The following is a 19,625-nucleotide window of genomic DNA, read 5'->3' on the forward strand; positions in this document are numbered from 1 at the left end:
AATGCAGAAGAAACATACCTTCCTCCTGCCTCTGACGGCACAAGGCACGAACAACACAGTGAAGGTCCATGACCATAAATTGGCACTGTATTTCATGATTTGGAAACGTACAGCTTTGCAGCCAGTGCTTCAGGTTTTGTTCAGTGTAATTGTGACAGAGTCCACAGCACAGGGATTTCAGCACTTGGCAATATAAACACAACGTCAAAAGTCCAGGCATGAGAGTCAGTTTGCTTGCTGAGGTACAGTGGCACCAATGAGCTGAGCTATATCACTTTTGCATGTGAGAGAATGTTTTATATTGTTGGCTACTGACGTCACAGATCACAGGCTGCGCAAAATGGGCAGGAAAAAGTTTCCTGTTTTTAAACTAAATTCAATCCCGAGGGTACAATGATGGCAGATTGATGGCAGATTCTAGTCTGCAAAGTAAACTATCAATAGCCTTGAGGCATGGATTGACTGAGTGCCTGTGGCTTTGAGCTGGACTGTAACAGACTCTGGTCGCTCTTGTAACCCTGGGTTGATAGTTTACTACCATAACCTTTCACTGCTGTTGGTATTTGTATAATATATAATGTTATTTTGTATTTTGTAACTGGTTTAGGAATGTCTTCTTGCATCACCAGGCGGAAGGGAAGAGTGAGCAATATCCTGCGTGGTGTTATGACTGGGGATTTGGGGAATGATATTACAAAGAACTTGAAATAATTGGTCTTTTTTTTGCTGGAAACGCATAGGAAAGAAAAAGCTATAAAAAGGCACCATGCCTGGCTTCTGAAAGTTGCCAATTCCTTTTGTCTTTTAAAACCATTTAAACTCTGAAGGAGAGTTTCTCACTGCGCAGCTTCTCTTAAAGTCATGGTATATCTCCAGTATTTCGCTTCCAGCTAATTTCAAAGGGAGTGTTTTCACTGCTTGATAACAAATGTGAGCTGCTTAGTTTTATCACTTTATCGTGATAACGTGTTATATCAGTAAGATTCATGATGTCAAGTGGCACATGTGCAAAGTGAACGAGTATGCTGTTGGCTTGGAAAAAGGGATGGCCTTTTGACCTCCTGCTAGCACGTACATTGGTTCGGGATTAGAAAGTGTTACTCTATTGATTAATGACCTCCTTGCCGGGTTTCAGGTAAATGTTCCTGATCGGCACACAGTTAAACCCTGCACAGGAAGAAAGGTGCAGAGTTGGAGAGCATCCAAAAACGCAGTTAGTTTTAAGGGGTTAAAGAATAAAGTTAAAGTTAATAATAATTAATAATTCAATAATTCTTGCATTTGATATAGCGCCTTATCATGTTGTTGAGAGGTCTCAAAGCGCTTCACAGAATATACTGTAAAGTGAATTGACTGTATATTTTGTGTAGCGAAACCCGGCAGCCAATTACGCACAACAATATCCCACAAACAGTTGTAGATTGAGTGAGATTATTATATTTTATGAAGGGATCATTACCCCTGGAAAGGGATCCCGCCAATCGACAAACAACCTGATTCCTACTTACTGTTAGGTAAACAGAGGTGTGTGAAGTAAAGAAACTTGCCTAATCTGAGCTAAGATACAAAACAGTAACTCAGTCGAGCTCTGGTGAAACGAGAGTGAAGTGAAGCGTAGACAGTTTACGAACATCAGCAGATTTGTGAAATGAGTTGTTGCCTCAAACCCAGTATTAGAATCTAACTGATCTTTGTAACGTACTATATATGGTAATCGTCTGCCTTACCTTTTGGTGGTTGGGTGAGGTGGAGATTGTGTAACGTAAGTAAATGATAATAGTGACGCAGGAGCTGAAGAAAATGGCATTGTGTGACTAGAATATAAGGATTATATGGTTTCTGTGTAGCTGGTTGATGTTACTTTTTTTGATTGAAAAATCTTGGCCGAGTCCCTTCGGGCAAGTTTGAAAATAGTATGAAACAATATAAATCAGGCTTGGGTTTTAAAAATCTACGAGGAACGGAAGATTGGACAAGTTAAGAATTTGGGAGATGTGGGGTGTTGGGAAAGAATGTGTGAAAGAGGAGACAGCACGATCAATCTTGATTTCAATTCAATGAGGATAGAGGGAGAAAAATAATATATAGGACAATATACTGGATTTAGATCCCGTGAGGAACAAGAGAGAAACAGAAAGAAGTTTGCAATAGAGAGATAAGAGACTTTTTATACCCTAGAAGATATTGGGGAATGTGTTCTAAATTACAAGGATAAAATATATGATGTCCTACAAAACAACTTGCATTTATATAGCACTTTTTATGCAGAGCACTTACAATATTCAGTATATTGCAGGAGAATATACATCACTCTTCTGGATTCTAGATTATTAGAAGGAACGTAAAGTTTCAACAAAGTGAAACACATGTTTTTGACTTGTACTGGTCAAAGATTGTGTGTGACATTATTAATCTGCATTACTGGATAAAGTTTCAGGAAATTATGAACTGCTCTTTTGAACCACATCATACTTTCTTCTCCCCTCTTCCTCACCTTTGGATAGCTGAGTCGGTATTTTCGCTGAAACAAACTTCAGTGCTGGAGGCAGCGATACCATTTCTCTTCCCTCCCTCCAAATTGTTTAGATTAAGATTACTTTTTTTCCCCAAAAAACTTGCGTGCTTTAATTGTGTTTGTTTTGAAGCATTTCTGCCATAAACCATTTACGGAATAAAATGACTGTGTACATTTTAAAATGTAAGGGAGATTGCTAACTGGATAAACGCAATAAACTTTTTCATTTAGAATCTGAGTTATCTGAAAACATTTGCGTTGCAAGAACCGGTTCCTCTCAGCTGTTCATCATACAAGCCCTCTATCAGAGCTGGAATTTGCTTATTAACCTCTTGAAAATGCTGCCAAACAGTGACAGGAATGTGCAAAATGTTGAACGTCTTAGATGGTGAAGATGATCAAATCATCCTTGTTATTGTTGCCTTGCACAGGCCAAGGAACACACAAGACCCCATCATTGTACGAGGAGGGTATGGTGGGGAAGGTAAACAATTTCATGCTTTAACTCCCTCCCCAACAAATCAGTCTGCTTTGTGCACTCCTCGTCCACTTGTGAGATGTTAACATTTGGCTGAATTCTCCCTGTTATTAAATTCTGAGATTTGCGTGCAGGCAAACTCAGAAATATTTTAAAATTCCTTAAACGCAGTCAGTGACGTTACTGAGTGCTTGTCTGAGCGGGGAAGGGGGAGCAATATGGCACTGTGCATCCATGACATGACTCTCTGCCTCAGGTGGATGGCTGCCTCTGAAGGCAGAGCCCATCACTGAAGCTCCTCCATGGGCTGACCATGCTCTTGTCATCATGTAGATTTTTTCCCGTCAGCTCTGCAACATGATCTCAAAGCACACGTGCAGTTTCACCCTGACCTCGAGCGACCATCAAGGAGGAAGTGCCAGGGTTTTTAAAAAAAAATCTGTTCATCTGTCGAGGCAGACTATTTTTAGACCGGACCAGCAAGAAGTTAGCAGCAAGAAGTCAGTTGATTGATTCACAGAAATGTAGAGGGTGTGTGTGAATGGGTTGGTTGGTAAATAACCTACTTGGAATGTCATTCATTTCTTCTTTGAGGGGAATTCTTTTGAGAAACTGGATCAAGCAACTAAGCAGCAGAAAGGAACAAATTGAAAATAGGGAGAAGTAAATGTAAATATTTCAAATAATAATGAACAGTGAATAGTTTCCTGCTTTTTTTTCAACCTTGCTTGTGTCCTCTACTATAAGCCTTGTTCTTTCATCTACATTTCCAATTAATATTTCTGTTCGTACTCTTATTGTACAGAAAACTTACCAGCAACATGAATACTTCACTGATCTTGTCATCCTCCCTACAATTTGATTTCCATCCATCTGATCAGCCATTTATTCCAGGTTAAGGGCCAGCAGTCCTGTAGCTTTGTACTTGAAAGTCAAACGTTCTTCCAATGGTCAAGTGCTTTATTGTGATACTGGATGAAGGGTTCCTTGTCAGACTCTTCAAATCAGTCTATTGGTCCCCAAGATAACAAATCACATTTGCAATCAAGCAACAATTTGGCAGAGACTGAGGAAATAAGACGGCTGATGTTTGGTCTAAAACCAGACTGGCACGCTGACACAGGCAGATCGTGGTTTTATTAGTGAAAGTTAAGCACAATGTTCCATGGATGAAATGGTATTTCTTTCAGCCTAAATTCTATAAAACAGAATATTGTAAACCTTAGAGTAGATCTAAGAATAAACAGTATTCATAGTACTGACTGTACACATTCATTGCATAGAATTACTCACTGTTTCTGACATGAGCTCGTAAGAGGTAAATTAATTAAAGGGATGTGTACATTCTCCTTGCAAGGAGTCTCTGCAGAAAGATTTATGCTCCTTTGAACAGAATGTCCACTCTATTTAGAGTCCATTGGGCACATGTTGTGTTAGACTAAAGAACAACGTGAAGTTGATGGAAGTTTGAGGTCTGGAGAAGGAGGGGATATCATTAAATCATTGTCTGCAATTAATGATTAGACAGTGATCTGTAATTTGCACACATGACATGGGGAATAAAATTTTATTCACCAAAGATAGCTGTAACCACAAGCGTGTGTGAATAACACAACGAGGCCTTTGAGCAGTCTTCAGTAAACCGAGCTGAGGACAGGAAGCAGAGTCAAATGGTTCTGCGAAACGTCTGTCAGAAGGAGAGCTGTGAATATTTTTTTGAAGTAACTTTTTGAATGAGTTAATATTTCAGTAAGAAGGTTGTCGGTGTGCGGAGAAAATATCTGGTCTGAGGTATGAGCAGATTTAAAATGCTGTGATCCTGGAAAGGAAATACTGGGTACAGTTAGTGCAGTTGGCACAATGTGCGAGATCGGGGACTAGAAGCATTCATTGATTGATGTTAGCATTTAATTTTCTTATTCAGTTTGCAGCTTTTTGTTTCACAGCTGCCTTTATGGCTCAGTATGAAAGAAGCAAATTTTTTTTTCTCTCTCCTGAAGGCTTGCCTGAAAACTGCTTCACTGAGGATGGTACCCCTCCCCTTGCCCAATTGGCCTTGGCAAAATGGAATGTTATGGCATTTTAGTATTGGTGTTCTGGGCTCAGACGATTAATAATAATAATAATAATAATCCTTGCAATTGATATAGAGCCTTATCACGTCTCAAAGTACTTCACAGGATATACAGTACTGTAAAGTGAATTGACTGTATTTTGGTGTGCAGAAGGTTTGCATTCGTGATTACTGCTCAGTGGTCCATGCTAAATGTGCAACTGTGTAAACGTTGGATCAGCACAAGATTTTGCTTGGATTTTAACCCTGCTCTCCCCACCACCCTCCACTGCATGTTTAAAGTTCCGCTTACACTCACTTTGCAGGCTGACATGTAAATGCCACAAAGCTGAGATAGGAAAATGTCACATTACCCTGTGAAATTGTATATGTGTCAGCCTGGCTCAGTTGGTAGCACTCTCGCCTCTTTGTAAGAAAGCTGTGGATTCAAACACCACGCCTAGAGTTGGAACTCACAGTTTAAGGTGATGCTAAATTTGGTGGTGCCATCCTTCGGTCGAGAAATTAAATCAAGACCACATTTGCCTGTTCAAATGAACTTTAAAGATCCACGACCCTATACAAAAAGAGAAAGGAGTTTTTCCAGTGTCCTGATCAACAATCCTCAAATGAAGTTGATTATTTACTTCATGACAGTTTGTGTGTGCAAATTGGCTGCTGCATTCACCTACAAAATACAGTTACTACACTTCACAGTATATCCTGTGAAGAGTTTTGAGACACGTCCTCACGACATGAAAGATTCTATATTGGATGTAAGAACAATTATATTTACAAGATAGAACTGCAGCTAATTGACCAGGTGTAAGGTTAGATTAACCCAAATCTGGGATTGACTGCATGGTTGATGATGCTCTCGACAAGCACACAATAATGTGGGTCTGTGTGCAGAGACAAGTCCAAACTCTGTTTGATTTGCGGGCTCTTTTAGGAGACTGGGGATGTCTGGGCATCTGTTTAGTCTTGTTATTTATTAGTCAGACCTCTGATTTGTGTTTTGGGAGTGAAGTGTTGTTGGAGCAAGTGATGGTCCTTGTGAAATAATAATAATCCTTGCATTTGATATAGCGCTTTTCACGTCTTCTAGATGTCTTAAAGCGCTTCACAGAATATGCTGTAAAGTGAATTGACTGTATATTTGTGGGCGAAACACGGCAGCCAATTGTCCCACAAACAGTCGTGGATTGAAAATGACCAACTTATTATTGTTTTTGTTTTTTTTAGAGGGATTGTTATTAGGCGTGTGGAGTAAGGAAACTTGCCCAAGGTTTCGCCCTGCCTGGAATTTAACCCAGGTGTCTCAAGTCATGCAAGTAAATGCCGTGTGGATGTCATTGTGTTGGGGTGGATTAACCTGGGTGTCATCTTTTACCTGGAAGTGTCTCTTTATCCTTGAGGGCTTAATGCACCCAGAAATCCTATTAATTATTTCCATAATATCAAAAGTATATTTCAACGGGTTTAAAAATGTCACTGAGCATTGAAGTACAGTTTTCACAATAGTCTGAAGTTAATAGTGGCTTTGTTGAAACGCAAATATTTTTAACCATTTGAGAAAGTTTTATTAACAAACCAAAAAAAAGACAGCGTGAATTATTTACAATGTGAAAATATTTCCGTAAAACCATATTGGCATGAGCCCAGAATTAAGGAGAGGTTGCACTCTAAGAGTGCTGTTAGGAATTGTTCTAACAAGGTATCTTTCAACAACTGCAGCAAATGCTAAAATTATTCATCAGTTTCGATAGTAATCCTGTGTAGAAGTGCTGTTATGGTAATCTTAACAGCTTTCTCATTGAACTTGTGTCAAAATAGCAGTGTATATCCTCTTTCATTTGTTTTTTTTAAGAGTGTAATTATTTAGGCAGTGCTGTATACCTGTGTTACTGGGACAGAAACTGAGAATAGCTCAACAGATTAGAGTGTTTGTTGGGTCTACACTGTTTTCAATTTTGTTGAGCGTTTGCAGTCGTTGTTGCAGTTTATGTCCATTTATTTGTGGCGTTAGTGTAGTGCATTAGACCTAACTGACGACAATGGGTTCAACGGAATGGAACAATTCCTGTCACTTTTCTCCTGTCCCGAATGAATTGCACCCAACTGCCGGACAGTATTGACTGTATTAACAAGAGGCCAGCAGATGTGAGGGGACGACTCACACCCAGTGCACAGTGAGATCTCCTGATAACTTATTAAACACGCACACATTTCAGCACTCACAGTAGCTGATTCAGAAATGGTGCGGATTTTGCTCTGATCAGATTTCAGTGCAAAAGTGTCCAGTGTATTTTTGGCTGGGACTGAGAAGCACACGATTGGCGCCAGACTGGAAGCGATTACTGACTGCCCTGTGTAGCCTTGGGTTTATTATTCATGAACCTGTTACTGGAATCGCGTAAAACTGTCTATGTTATAGTTTGAGGGCTTGGTAAGTGGTTTGTGAACTATTTGTGTGGGTAATACGTTAAATTCCTGGTATTTTTTATTTCACTGGTCATCCATGTGTTTAATCATGAAAATTCCCAGTTAATAGATCAGTGTTAAAAATATATATTTTAATATTAGAATGGAATAGAAAATAATATAATTTAACAATAATCCTTGCACTTGTAGCACCTTATGGTGTGGAAACGTCTCAAAACACTTTTTTTCTGCAAGGTTCAAAGTCACACAAACGGCCATGAAGTGAATTTTTTTTTAATATGCGGGATTATTGACCAGGAAACCAGGAGAAATTCCCTTTTCATTTTCAATAATGCCGTCGAACTTTTAACATTCACCTGAATAGCAAATGAAAATTTGGTTTAATGTTTCATCCGAAGGATGGCATTTCTGACAATGTAGCTCCCCCAGCACTGCATTGGAGTGTCAGCCGAGACGATGAGCTAGAAGTCCCAGTCATGGGGCTTGAACCCACATCCTTCTGACAAGAGACAAGCATGCTGCCAACTGAGCCAGGCTGATACCTAAGGATGCTTATCTTAAAAAAAGTTAAGATCCAATAAAATTTCACCCACAAATATACAGTCAATTCACTTTACAGTATACACCTCTGAAGTGCTTTGAGACATCTAGGAGACATGAAAAGCATTATATCAAATGCAAGTATTATTATTATTAAAAATATTTGATTGGGTCAAAACAGCTATTCTGCAGATCATAAATGAAATGGAACAGTCAGTGGATATGTCGAACAAATAATATCCCTCAATATCCTTCGTCCCCCATGTCTAATGGCCAGAGAACTCTAAATGAGGAGACTTAAAGTTGCCTCAGAGTTGGAGGAGGGTTGTCGAGGTAGGACTGAATTTGTCAATGGCAGTGAACTGGGATTGGCAACTTTCCCAGACTTGGAATTCAATCTCACTCACTGTAATGGAAGCTGTTTGAAGTGTGACTCATTGGATATGTCACTTAAGTCTGTTTTTTTCCGTCTGGAGGCTGAGCATTGTGAGTCTACACAAGGCTGCTTTTGGACTAGAACAACTAGGAATATCTCTTTTCGGATAGTCATTTTAGTGAGTTACTTTGAAGATAGTGTTTCTTCTTACTTCCTGCCCCCCCACCCCTCCCCTCCCGCCCTGGCTAATATTAGTTTTGTTGGAGAACCCATAATGTTGTGGGTCATTAGACTGATTATATGAATGTGGTGCATGTTTAACTTGAAGTCTGAACTGTTTGAAGTAGTTGTTTTGCTGGTTCTCTGTGATGCTGGTTACCAGTATATAATTTCCGCACTCGTTCACTTGGGGTTGACATAGTTTGATGCTGTAACTTTTCACTTGGAGATTGCAGATCTAAGGATGTTTTAGTGCATTGTTTGCCTGTTTTGTTCGTCTGCATCATCATGAGCCGTACTCTGTTTCAGGTAACCGATTTATTCAGGGGTTTTGGGGTAGACGTTACGGTGTATACCAACGCGTGCTCAGTGCTCTCCTGCCTGTTGGCTTTTCTAGACTCAGAGATGTCAGCGTCATCACCATTGTTTGTCATAACAATATAGAAAGCATACACCAGCATATAGGCCAAACCTGGCATGGTGACTCCTCAGGAAAGTTAGCTTTCCCTTCGCCCCAGAAGATATATCTATCATTGTATATCTCTAGGCTGTTGGTCTTGCTTCTGGCATTGGGTCTGTTTTTTGCAGTGTACTTTATTTTGTTGGAGTTCATAGTTCCACCAGCCTGTTGCTACAGTATTACTTACTGCACAACAACTGCGCATCACTGTGCTGGAGACCAGGGTGGTGTCAAAGCTCAGTGAGCTGCTACAGTGAATGAATTAAAGGTTTAAAGGGACTCACTCTCAGAGCTAAGCCTTACTATGAATGGAAACATGGTCTTTGTCCCAGCTGTTTTTGGAGCCAGCGCTTTGAAGCCTTGTGCTGTGGCTTTCAACTCCACACTTCCTGCAGGATAGATGTGGCTTCTTACTCCAAGGCGTAAACGTGTGCCTATTTTAGGGTGAAACGCAACTGATTTATTTTCTAATGTGCGCTTCAACGTAAATAGTGGTCCTATAAATACAGCAGGCAGGAAGCTTCTTTGAACAAGCTTGTAGAGCTTCTCTATTAGAAGTTTGCTCCACAGCCATGTATAATTTTCAGTGTCTGTTTATAGCATTGCGTAGAGAGGAAGGGCAGTTGAAGAGGATTGGTGTGGCTTTGACTGATTGCCCTCCATTACCAGCAAGCGTAGGTGGCCCTCAATCCTGTAGTGATGCACTGTACGCTAGGTGCCAAGATGTGGGTGATGGCAGCCCAAGTCAATTCTCCCCCTTGTTTCCCAATCTATAGGCCTGTACATTGTACCCACTTGTGCAGGTGCTCGTGACGGGTTCAGGAATCCCTGGCTGTGCTCCCAGAAGAGGGGGACAGTGAGCAATGTGTTTAGAGACCAAGTCACACAGTAAAATTGTCCTTGTACATGTCCTGAAAATAATAATTGGCAGATAATTTTAAAATTCGCAGTCTCAAGTGGTTCGGATTGTCCAGAGCAGAATTGAACCGTAGACTAAATTCTATTAAAAAGTGCACCATCTCTTGAGTTCTAGGGTTAAATATAAACAGATGGGCAAATATAACATTCTGTGTGGGGGTGAGGGGAGATATATCGGTGGAGACTAATTTTAAATCTCTTTGAGAAAAATACTTGAGTGGAAAAAGTGACACTGATCGCGTTTGAGCTGATCTTTGATGTGGTCTGTTATAGCATGTGAATGAAAGGAAACTAGATAAACAGGGTCTTACTCAAATGCACACTCCCTGCTGCTGCAAAATTAAAAGAAAGCTCGTAACATTGATATAAGCTTCAAATCAGGCCTTGGGGCAGATCAGTCAACAGACACATTTCCGATTCAAAGAGCCATAGTTTCCATTTTGTGCAGAAGAAGAGATGCTGATAATTGATAAGTGCATTTCTCAGCTCGAGCTGAAACCACTGGCGATGCAAACCAGGACAACACCATCACAACAACTTACAGTCTCAAAGAATGTTCTGGTGACCACACAGCGTACTCTTGGTTTCTGTTGAACCCCCAGCATATTGCCACAGTGGACTTGAAGCCTCTTTTAGCATTGTTTAGAATTAAGTAACAGATTGGGGAAATGTAACATTTCTGTATTTTCGTAACTGGGTGATTAATTTTAGTCCACATACCCCGTTTTTCAGTGGAACTATTGGACAAGTGAGAGGACAAGCAGTGGTCACTGTATGTGTCAAAGTTTCTCACAGAGGCTGGCTCCCACATTCAATGCAATACAAATTTACATTTATGCAGTGCCTTTCATGTTAGGAGGACATCCCAAGGCCTTTGATTCCATCCCTTTGGATCTAAGGATCTAAAGCGTTTATCATGTTTCGACCTCTCACCATTCTTTCTCTCCAAATTCATTCCAGGGAAGCTCATGATCTGACTTAAAGGAGAATCGAAGGTGTAATCCAATGTACAAAGATGGGTTAGACGGCACTTGATCTGTAGAAGGAATAGGCTTGATGTCCTATAAATTAGCAATCACTTGTGCCCTTAACTTACAGAACAAACATTCGTGCTATATATTTAGAAATGTGTGGTAAGATTAACATGGGCTTAATCAAACTACTTACACATCAGATTAAAATGCTCTTCTAATCATCCAGCGTCTATTTCAGTTTATCTCGATTCCATGACTAACCTTACTGGAAACTGGATGGGAATATGTAAACGGTGAGATTATTAGGCTTTCATCATATTATTTACACAGTAGATTGCTACCTCGAGCACCCAGATCCAGCTCGCTGGAACTAATAACTAAAAGATTGGTTTCTTGAACTTTTTTTATCCTTCATTGCCTCCTTCTGCACTGTCACTCTAATTAAGAGTGGAATCAGCAACTGCAGGAAGAATAATTGAGTTGACCAGACCAGGAGTGATGAGGGAGTTTTTCTCAGTGAGAGAGCTTCGCCACATCTTGGTGGATAAAGAGGAGAGGCTGCAAGGAAGTCACATCTTTAGGAATTTTATTCAACTTCATTCTGCAAATGTAGCCAGTTAGCTATTTATTCACTGCCACAACTAGGGAAAAGTTATCAGGATTCCAAACAGAATCACCTGCGAACAGAGAAAGTCAGTAATTGAAACAGCGAACACGTAACATAAGAGGAGACAAAAAAATGATCCTTAAAGTCATTGATGTACAGTAATACTTGTACAGGCCACATTCCCAATGTATCAAATCTCTCAGGCGACTGTCTGCTAGATCTTGCCTCGGTGGCTGAATAGATTGTTTGTCTGCACAATTGGAGCTGGGGCTGCTCAGAACAGTAGAAGTGGCATCAGGCCAGGCTGCAGGTTTGATGGAATCTTTAACATTTGCTAAATAAGGAAATGAAAATGGAAAAAAAACTCCCACATCCCCCAGTGCCGAAGATCGGAGAACAGAACCTGACGAGGAGAACTGAACACTGTGACTGCCGTGTGACGAGTGAGTGGAGCATCTTCTGTTACAGATCTGCCGGAACACAGTAGTCATCTCTTCTGCTGCGGCTTTGCCGCTTTGAGAAAATCGCTGCTGTCTCTTTTAGTTTAAGAAAAACTCAAAGTAATTGATGTAAAGGGGTTCAGCATCAGATTAGGAACCAGACTATGAAATTCCACTGTAACACATCGTGATGTCACTCCGAATATTTTTCAGACAGATTGTTAATACATAAATCACTGACTTTGTGAGTTTAGTTCAGTGGCATTGAGGTGGAGTAAAGCTAACGGTTGAAAATTGTGTTATTTTAATCGTGTGTATATTGTTGACGAGAGTAACTCCTAACCAGGTTCTCTGACGATGCTATTTGCACTTACTGTTTAAAAATTGTGTAAGAAGACAGCTCAAAAAAATAGGTGGCTGTTAGTAAGAATTCTTGGTAAAGCATTCAGCTTTTGAAAGAATGTGGTGACGAGATTTCCCCTGTTTCAGGACCTAGGCTGTGGTTCTTTCCACGTCTAATGATGACTTTTGTCAATAGGAGCTTGTCAGAGGAACCGAGTGATAGGCAGCAATCAGTTCATTCATTCTTTAGTGAAGAGACTTGTCTTCTGCTTGTCCACAGATAATCACCCCTTTTCGAAAGTTGATTCTGTGTGCTGAGAACCGCAAGGAGATGGAGGATTGGATTGCTGCATTGAAGACAGTCCAGAACAGGGATCATTTTGAGGTAAAGTAGCTCCAGAGTAAAACAGCTGCTTTCAGAAATTAATGTATGATGAGAGGTGCCAGTGAGGCTCCCCCTGATAGCTCAGTTCATACATCAAGTGAGGCATAGATCTGAAAGAGAAGGGCATCTTGTACCGTGTTGAGTTTGACGATCTCAGTGGTTAGAGGTGGTATAATTAGCCTATCAAGCCCTGTCAGCTTGATTCCTTGCTCCCAGAGCTACCTTGACACCCTCAGATAGAAATTATGCAAGTCTCAACATCCAGTGAGGACTGGATCTAGCTCAATAGTCAAATAGTTTAGTAATAATTGTTGTTTAGGCTCACGATGGAGAATGATCATTTGCAATGAGGTACAGGAGAGTGGCTTACAGGAGAGTGGCTTGAGGAGAGGAAGTGAGGCAAAAACAAGAGCTGGGTGTGACCAAGCAATATGTTGCTGATAAAGCTGGTGTAACGTCACAGAAAAAAATCCCTTCTCTGTAACCTCATTGAGAGCTGCACTGAGATACTGCCGCCTCGCAATAAGTCACTTGGACTTGGTGTCACAGAAGAGATCTGGGGGAAGGAGGAAAGATTTGTGTTCAGGCAACACTGTGATTTATAAAGCTGCATCTGAATCCTGGGATTAGGTTACAGTCTTCTTCAACACTATAATCATTCTCTTCTGTGATACACAGTGCAGATGACAGTTTTCTTTGCACAGGCCAGCTCTAAATGAGGTTATTCAGGGGGATTTTGTTCTTACAGCAACTTTATCAGATGATTTACGGTAGGGTTAGGGGAAATTCCATACTGGTATATATTGCCAGGTAAAAAACAGTGAATCTAGTGGCCATATTTTGTGTGCCACAGAAGCATCTTTTAAGCAGCGATGGTAATTTGATAGCATCTATCGGTGTTTTTTTGTTTTTGATTCCCTCTGAGCAGTCAACACAGTACAGCATGGACCATTTCTCAGGGATGCACAACTGGTACGCGTGTTCTCATGCTCGGCCTACATACTGCAACGTGTGCCGGGAAGCACTGTCCGGGGTCACATCACACGGGTTGTCCTGTGAAGGTAAGGAACTGAGATTGGGATGCTTTATCAACTTACCTGTCATTTTACAGACAGCATGCTTTGGTAAAATACTGAAGGCACAATCGGGAGGAGGGGGTTTCTTAACAGGATTATTTAATAAGGAAGACGTAGAGAAATCAGTCCCAAGCTGGACACTGATGTGAGTGTTGTACTTTAGTACTGTAACAGTCTAAGTCACAAAGCTGGGGACAAATATCACTCAATCCAACAGCGACTAGTGTATAAGTTTTATTGGAAACAAGTTTAGGACCCTGCTGTCGGACGATTGCTTGTGGAATGGGTTCCGACAGTGCAGCCAATTAAATTCTATGCTTGCTGGTGAGTTAAACTTTTTTTACTTGGTTTTAGGTTCGTAACGTAGATTTTTTTTCTCATTTTCAAACTCAGTAAAATTGCTTTTCAAAGCAGGGAACATGTCACTTGATCTGCCTGCTTCATTTCCGCCCCTGTCCCAAAACCGAACGGAAGTATTCCTACACTACAGCTGTAAAGAACCTGCTCATCATTCTTTGCATTTCTGGTTCGACAGTGTGTAAATTCAAAGCTCACAAACGCTGTGCCGTGAGAGCCACCAACAACTGCAAGTGGACAACGCTGGCTTCAATTGCCAAAGATATCATCGAGGATGAAGATGGGGTACGTCATGAGAGTTGAGAGACATTTAACTGTTGATGAAGGCAATTTGGAAAGAGCTCAAGAAGTAAAAGTGGACTGAATCATCTTTGTATCCGATATAGTGGTTTTCATGGCAAAATGATTCAAAGTACTGCACACAATGAGCTACCTTTAAGTGTAGCGAATGTTGTTATACAGTCTTAAACCATTAGATTATAACAGAAATAGCAATGAGATAGATGAACAACTAATCTGCTTTTTTAAAGAGAGAAATAAAGTCAGGACATAGGAGAACTTCCTCGTCTCTTTAAAGCAGTGCTACCGTATCGTTAATGCCCACCTGAAGCACGAGATGATAATCCTTGCATTTGATATAGAGCCTTATAACGAGGTCAAGACATCTCAAAGCATTTCACAGCATATATCGTAAAGTGGATTAACTGCATATTTTGTGGGCCAGAAAGGACCTCAGTTTAACATCTTTAACAGTTTAACCAGTTTATAATGAGGGAGAAAAGAGCTTCCCTGTTGAACTGAACAGCAAGGTTGCGCACTGGGATGAAATTCTCTTCATCTGAGAAAGGCGCAGACATTGAATTTTCATGCAGTATATTGGTGCAGAGTGCAACTACCTTTAGTTTCAAAATACAAATGTGCAGTTAAGTTGGACGAAACTTAATGGAAATCTGGCTGCAGGATGTTTGTCATATACATATATGAGCTCCTTCTATTGGTAAACATTGGTAGTGCAGTGCCACATTTTGCAACGGAGCCTCCAGTATTTTTCTTGGAGCTCCAGAACCTCACGAAAGAAAATCTTAACCTATGGTTTACTGTGGCTCAAACTAATCTGTATGCGGATATGGTTGAGTATAATCTACTTCCCTCTTCAAATCTCTGGCTGGAATGTACTGCCAACGTGAAAAGCGCTATATCAAATGCAAGGATTATTATTATTATTACTGTGTGCTATGGCGAGGTGTAAACCCAGAGGCCTGTTATACTGGTAGTGGCATTGGCTTTTTTTGATGTTTCTCTTTTTCCTGTTGTAGATCTCGATGCCACACCAGTGGTTGGAAGGGAACCTGCCAGTCAGTGCAAAATGTACTGTCTGTGACAAAACGTGTGGCAGTGTTCTTCGGCTACAAGACTGGCGTTGCCTCTGGTGCAAGGCTATGGTGAGAAGAGTCTGTCATCTGTCTCATACACACACACTAACATCCTCTTTCTTTCTCACTATCTCTTTCTCACACATGCTATCTGTCTCTCCTCCCTCTTTTGCACATTGTCTATCCATTTCCCTCTTTCTCTGGGGGGTTTAATATTTGCCATGAATGTCTCAGAACCTCCTGATTCCACACAAGCAGCTGGTGCTAAGTGTGCGCTACCAGATGGGTAATATAACAATGGGATTATTGTCTAACCCAGCATGAAAAATAATATGCTGATTTCTGTGCTTGGGTTGCTCTCTGCAGGTACATACAGGCTGCAAAGACATGCTTCCTACCAAATGTCCATTAGGCCAGTGTAAGGTGTCCGTTATTCCGCCAACTGCACTTAACAGCATAGATTCTGACGGTGAGTTGGACAAATCCATCCAATATTTTGTTTCACCAGCGATATGGGAATATTACGTAATAAAGGATAAAGCCGAGGGATTGAAGGACTAAACTTGGAATAAGTCATTTCAAGTTGAATGCGTCGGGGAAAGCTTTCCAGTAAAGAGGGGTTGAAGATAATTGGAAAAAGAATGAGAAGTTTATGACGTTCATCTGCAGTTGATTATTTTAAGAAAATCTGCCTCATAAATTCTGGTTTCAGCCAATGTTGATGAGGGTTTTGCCTATTAAAAAGTGGGAAAATCTGTTCATTTGTGCCGAATAATATTTTAGATTAAGATGTCTGGGGCATTGTCCCACATATTGAGCTCCCCCATCCCCACTCCCCGCCTGACACATCAATCGCTACATAATATATATATTATAGATATACGTAAGCCCACAAAATATACAGTCAATTCACTTCATAGTATATTTTGTGAAGCCCTTCGAGTTAGCTCAACAACATGATTAGGCGCTCTATCAAATGTGCACACCTGGATCAATCAAGATATTGATCTATGATTAGCAACTGCAACTTGTTCAATCGCATACCTATAGGCAATAAAAGATATTGAACCGACACTGTGTAAAAGGGTGGAAGTTTACGTCTGTATTTAATAGTTTACATGAGGTCGCTGATTAACCTATATTTGTCTTTGCATTATATCAGTTACTACTTATTACTTTAATATAAAGACAACTACTTAACATGTTTTTTCACTTTCCTCCAGGGTTTTGGAAAGCAACTTGTCCGCCATCTTGTACCAGCCCACTTCTTGTCTTTGTGAACTCGAAAAGTGGTGATAACCAGGGGGTGAAGTTCCTGAGGAGATTCAAACAGTTACTAAACCCAGCTCAGGTGTTTGACCTGATGAATGGAGGCCCCCACCTCGGGTAGGAGTTCAAAGCTTCTCAACGTGTTAAATCCCTCCCCGTAGAGAGTCCGATTTGATATCTAGAGGCATTACATGACATGGAGTAAAATGGTAGATTCTAATCATTACTAAGGAATCTCCCAGTTAAATGCAGCCTAAACAGTTTTCTTAAAAGAGTTGGACCTTTGCACGTTTTATTATATGATCTTAATAATTTGTTACGCTTATTAATTTTCAAACTGGTAAATGCAGTAGCCAGAGCTGTGGTTTATTTGTCGTCATTTGTTTGTAGTTTACGGTTGTTCCAGAAATTCGACACGTTTCGAATCCTGGTGTGTGGGGGTGACGGCAGCGTGGGCTGGGTATTGTCTGAAATTGATAACCTCAACCTTCACAAGCAGGTATTGTGTCATGTTTTATCGCCTACTTTCTTCTAAACATCCTTTTTTTCCTTCAGGTTGGAGTATGGTTTCAAAGTAACATGCATTTTATTGCAGTATTGAAGGGTGAATTTCAGGGTGGGCTGGGTGATTGAGTCGCTCCACAAGTACCCTATTAGTTACATTTATGGGTCTGTATTGGCCCGATATTTCTTTGTATGAGGATAGAACAGATCTCTTTGAAAACCTTAGGACCTGTGTGATCTTCAGGCATATGAGCCATTGATTTCTTCATTAACACACTTGAATAAACATTCACTACCACTTGAAATTGGTACAAATTGGTACAAATTGGTACACTACCACTTGAAATTGGTACAAAGACTAAATAAACAGGATAACCTGATGAGGCAGTGAGTTTGTAGAGTCCTGCAGCAAGCAACAATCACCTGTGTAGAACTCAAGCTTTTGAAGCTCAAATAAATGCTTTTAGGCTTACAAATGAGCAATTATAGATAAGGAACCCCACCCAGTATTCATTTGAAGAGGTTTCAATAGCCTTGGATTTAATTCCAGTCTTGGTTTGGTGAATGTTTCACAGAGCACTTAGAGCACATGCACCTTTGAGTGCCCTTTGAGTCCTTGCCTCATCATGTATTCTAGATCTTGATTTATTATCATGTAAAACTGCCAACTTCATCAAGTATTGCGGATGGAAATGTTCAACTCAGACTTGTAAATGAAATGTTTTTCGTTGCCAGCAGTGCTCCAAGATGTCTGGTTCAGAGAGATATAATACTTACATTCAATATTGCGCTTTCACATGGGGGACGGACATTTCAAAGCTCTTCACAGAGATTTACTTTACAGTGTAGTGACTGTTTTTGTAGGTGTACAGATTTACTGTTGAAGCTCCTCGCTGGTTAATGGGCTGTACCATGAGGCAGAGGGCTCAGGTTAATAATATAACATTCCTTGCATTCAATATTGAAGTGTCAGCATATACTGTATGAGTTCCAAGTCCCAATGTGGGGCTTGAACCCACCACCTTCTGACTCAGAGGAGAAAGTGCTACCAACTGAGCCGGGCTGACTTGTAATTGTATGAATGAGACTTGGTGATCGGGGAATGTTAGATTTTCCTTTAAGTTTGTACGTTTTCCTAGTAAAATAACTGTTAACTGTTTCAGTGCCAAATGGGAGTGCTACCTTTGGGGACAGGGAATGACCTGGCCCGTGTGCTGGGCTGGGGCTCAGCCTGCGATGATGACACCCAACTCCCTCAGATCCTGGAGAAACTGGAACGAGCGAGTACGAAAATGCTGGACAGGTAAGGGGTAATTCTTAAGGATTCCTGGGATTTTATTTAGTGATCTCCTGTATAGGATTGTCACTGTCTGAGCAAGGAAAGACACTCAGGGTTGATTTTAATCTGATTTTTTTTTACAGGTGGAGTATCATGGTGTATGAGACCAAGATCCCTCGTCATTCATCATCTTCAACGGTGACTGAGGATTTCAGTGATGATTCAGAGGTAGAGATCCTTGGTGTGGGTAACAGGGAGTTACAAGCACAAACTGAGCTTAGTTTAGTTTAACTGAAGCTTAGTTTAAAAGTCAGGCATGGATATGATGTGGTGCCATAATCTTGACACCCTTGAAACATTCTCTGCTCTGCTCACCATGTCTGAATGGACCTTTGGAGATTATGGAGGCTTAACACAATTGTTCTTTCACAAATAAACTTGGTCGCTGGTCAAAGTCAATTTTTACTCCCCTTGAAAAACACTGGATGCTTTAACTCCCGTCTTTCGATCATTATGCTGTTATACCAGTGGAGAAGTTTATTAATTAGATGGAGTTGAGGTGTTTCTAGGGACTCGATGACAGTTGCTACATTTCTGGGAAAGATCTGAAGGCTAACTTAACCCACTTGATTTTCAGCAGGTTCAGCAGATATCATTTTATGAGGATTCAGTCGCTGCGCATCTGTCTAAAATCCTGACATCAGACCAGCATTCAGTGGTGATCTCATCAGCAAAGTGAGTAACAGCCGACAGTTTCAGCCCGTCAAGCTCGCGAAAACCTGAGCTCAGAGTCATTCCTGGCGTATATCATCCCGCCCCACTTTCTTGAGAGCTCACATTGCTGGGCCTCCAGTGAGTGCTGTTTTGAAGAGTGCACTCTCAGATCCCAAATCTGTAGCAAATTACACGGATCTTGTTCTTGCAAATTACAAGGCCTGTCAATCCCTGCTCTCCCATTCAGTTTGACTTGTCATTTCCTGCTTTAACTTTTTATGGGCTCCAATTTTCGTCATGT

The 19,625-nt window shown here is 40.7% G+C and overlaps 1 protein-coding gene across 1 annotated transcript in view; it reads left to right on the forward strand.

Annotated features, from left to right (window-relative positions):
* The window catches only part of LOC103186638 (diacylglycerol kinase delta), a 74,935-nt gene that overhangs the window by 38,358 nt on the left and 16,952 nt on the right, over positions 1-19,625 (forward strand). The window contains exons 4-13 of the mRNA XM_042339117.1: positions 12,648-12,752; positions 13,681-13,813; positions 14,364-14,470; positions 15,502-15,627; positions 15,925-16,027; positions 16,782-16,944; positions 17,218-17,326; positions 18,495-18,634; positions 18,754-18,838; positions 19,248-19,345. Coding sequence (XP_042195051.1) covers positions 12,648-12,752; positions 13,681-13,813; positions 14,364-14,470; positions 15,502-15,627; positions 15,925-16,027; positions 16,782-16,944; positions 17,218-17,326; positions 18,495-18,634; positions 18,754-18,838; positions 19,248-19,345 — 1,169 coding nt within the window. The remainder of the gene's footprint in view (positions 1-12,647; positions 12,753-13,680; positions 13,814-14,363; positions 14,471-15,501; positions 15,628-15,924; positions 16,028-16,781; positions 16,945-17,217; positions 17,327-18,494; positions 18,635-18,753; positions 18,839-19,247; positions 19,346-19,625) is intronic.

Source organism: Callorhinchus milii, unplaced genomic scaffold (genome assembly GCF_018977255.1).
Source record: "Callorhinchus milii isolate IMCB2004 unplaced genomic scaffold, IMCB_Cmil_1.0 Scaffold11, whole genome shotgun sequence".
Taxonomy (NCBI): domain Eukaryota; kingdom Metazoa; phylum Chordata; class Chondrichthyes; order Chimaeriformes; family Callorhinchidae; genus Callorhinchus; species Callorhinchus milii.